General features: G+C 34.5%; 1 protein-coding gene across 1 annotated transcript in view; it reads right to left on the bottom strand.

The window, feature by feature from the left end:
* The window catches only part of LOC107080695 (matrix metalloproteinase-19-like), a 10282-nt gene extending 9319 nt beyond the window's left edge, over positions 1-963 (bottom strand). The window contains exon 1 of the mRNA XM_015368902.1: positions 859-963. Within this exon, the coding sequence (XP_015224388.1) occupies positions 859-963 (105 nt within the window). The remainder of the gene's footprint in view (positions 1-858) is intronic.
* Between the last annotated feature and the right edge of the window lie 372 nt (positions 964-1335).

The following is a 1335-nucleotide window of genomic DNA, read 5'->3' as shown; positions in this document are numbered from 1 at the left end:
ATTTTAATTGCAAATTGTCTCATTGCATTGGCAAAATGCCTCAATTATCTAATGAATTCAAGAACAATACACTTATTTTAAGAAAAATTGACTTATTTATATTTCAGTTAATTGTCTGTTCAATCAATATTCCCACCTGAGCTGTGGGAATCTGCACCGGTCAAGGGTCACTCTGCTGACCTTTGATGAGGTGCAGATTCCTCTTTGCCTCACCTGTCAGTTAAAGATGCTTTGAACAGGTCTCTGTAAGATGTTGCTATATAAAAAAACCCTCTTTTAAAATTTTGACCACTTTGTCTTTTAATGATCTTATTTTAAACCATCAGAGTAATTTCAGCCAAACAAATCAATCCATCGACTAAAGACACAAATATGACTAAAACCAAATCAGTGGCCATGAAGAGGTAGCAATGCACTGCAAAAAAATTGAAATCTAAATAAGAGATTTTTTCTTGCAATAAGGCATTTTTTTCTTGCATTGAGGGGGTAATTGAGACACTTTGCCAATGGATCAAGACTATTTACATTTAAAATGAGAAAACACAATTGCATTGTCTTATTTCAAGTGCATATTATCTAATTATCTTATTTTAAGAGTAACAATACTCATTCCATTGGCAAATTATCTTATTTACCTACTCAAATTCATGGTAAATACACTTAATTTAAGACATTTTTCTCATTTTTAGATGGTTTTTGCAGTGTGTATGAGACACTCTTTCTTGTTGTACTGATGTTTAAATTATATAAAATCATTTAAAGCCCATAAAAGTCAACTTAACTGAGTTTTGAGTGTTTTGCTGTTTTGATTTATAAGCCATTACCTTTAAGCACCATCTGTGTCTTATTTGTTCTTACCAATGCTTCACTGAGGTCCTTGCTGCTCCAGGCAATAGATGAGGCTGTTGTTAGAATAATAAGAACCATAACCTCCAGTCTGCAGTCCATGGTTTGCTTTCCCATCACTAATATAAAAGGAAAAAAAACATGCAAAAATAAAGCAAGCTATCAGTTTTAGATATTGTATTAATGCTCTATCATTCTGACTATAGCCACAGTCATCCTCTGTAAATCAGGCCTTTTACATCTGTGCTGGAGCTGGTTAGTTTGGGAACGGGGGTTTTTATACTGTGTATTTGTTCCGGACATGCCTACAAACCACACAATAAAACCTTGACAAGGAATGTGACATGTGGAGCATAGAAAAGAAACGGCTCATTTCAGACACTAACTGCATGAACACGGCTTTGCACACCATCATTTTGAGCCCCTTGAAATGTGTAAAAATAAACCCGCCACAGACATGTCTGCTTCAAAGAGACAAAATGAATTTTA

Source organism: Cyprinodon variegatus, unplaced genomic scaffold, assembly GCF_000732505.1.
Source record: "Cyprinodon variegatus isolate N-32 unplaced genomic scaffold, C_variegatus-1.0 Scaffold2227, whole genome shotgun sequence".
Classification (NCBI taxonomy): domain Eukaryota; kingdom Metazoa; phylum Chordata; class Actinopteri; order Cyprinodontiformes; family Cyprinodontidae; genus Cyprinodon; species Cyprinodon variegatus.
The sequence above is the reverse complement of the archived record's forward strand: the minus strand, read 5'-3'. Positions and strand labels throughout refer to the sequence as shown.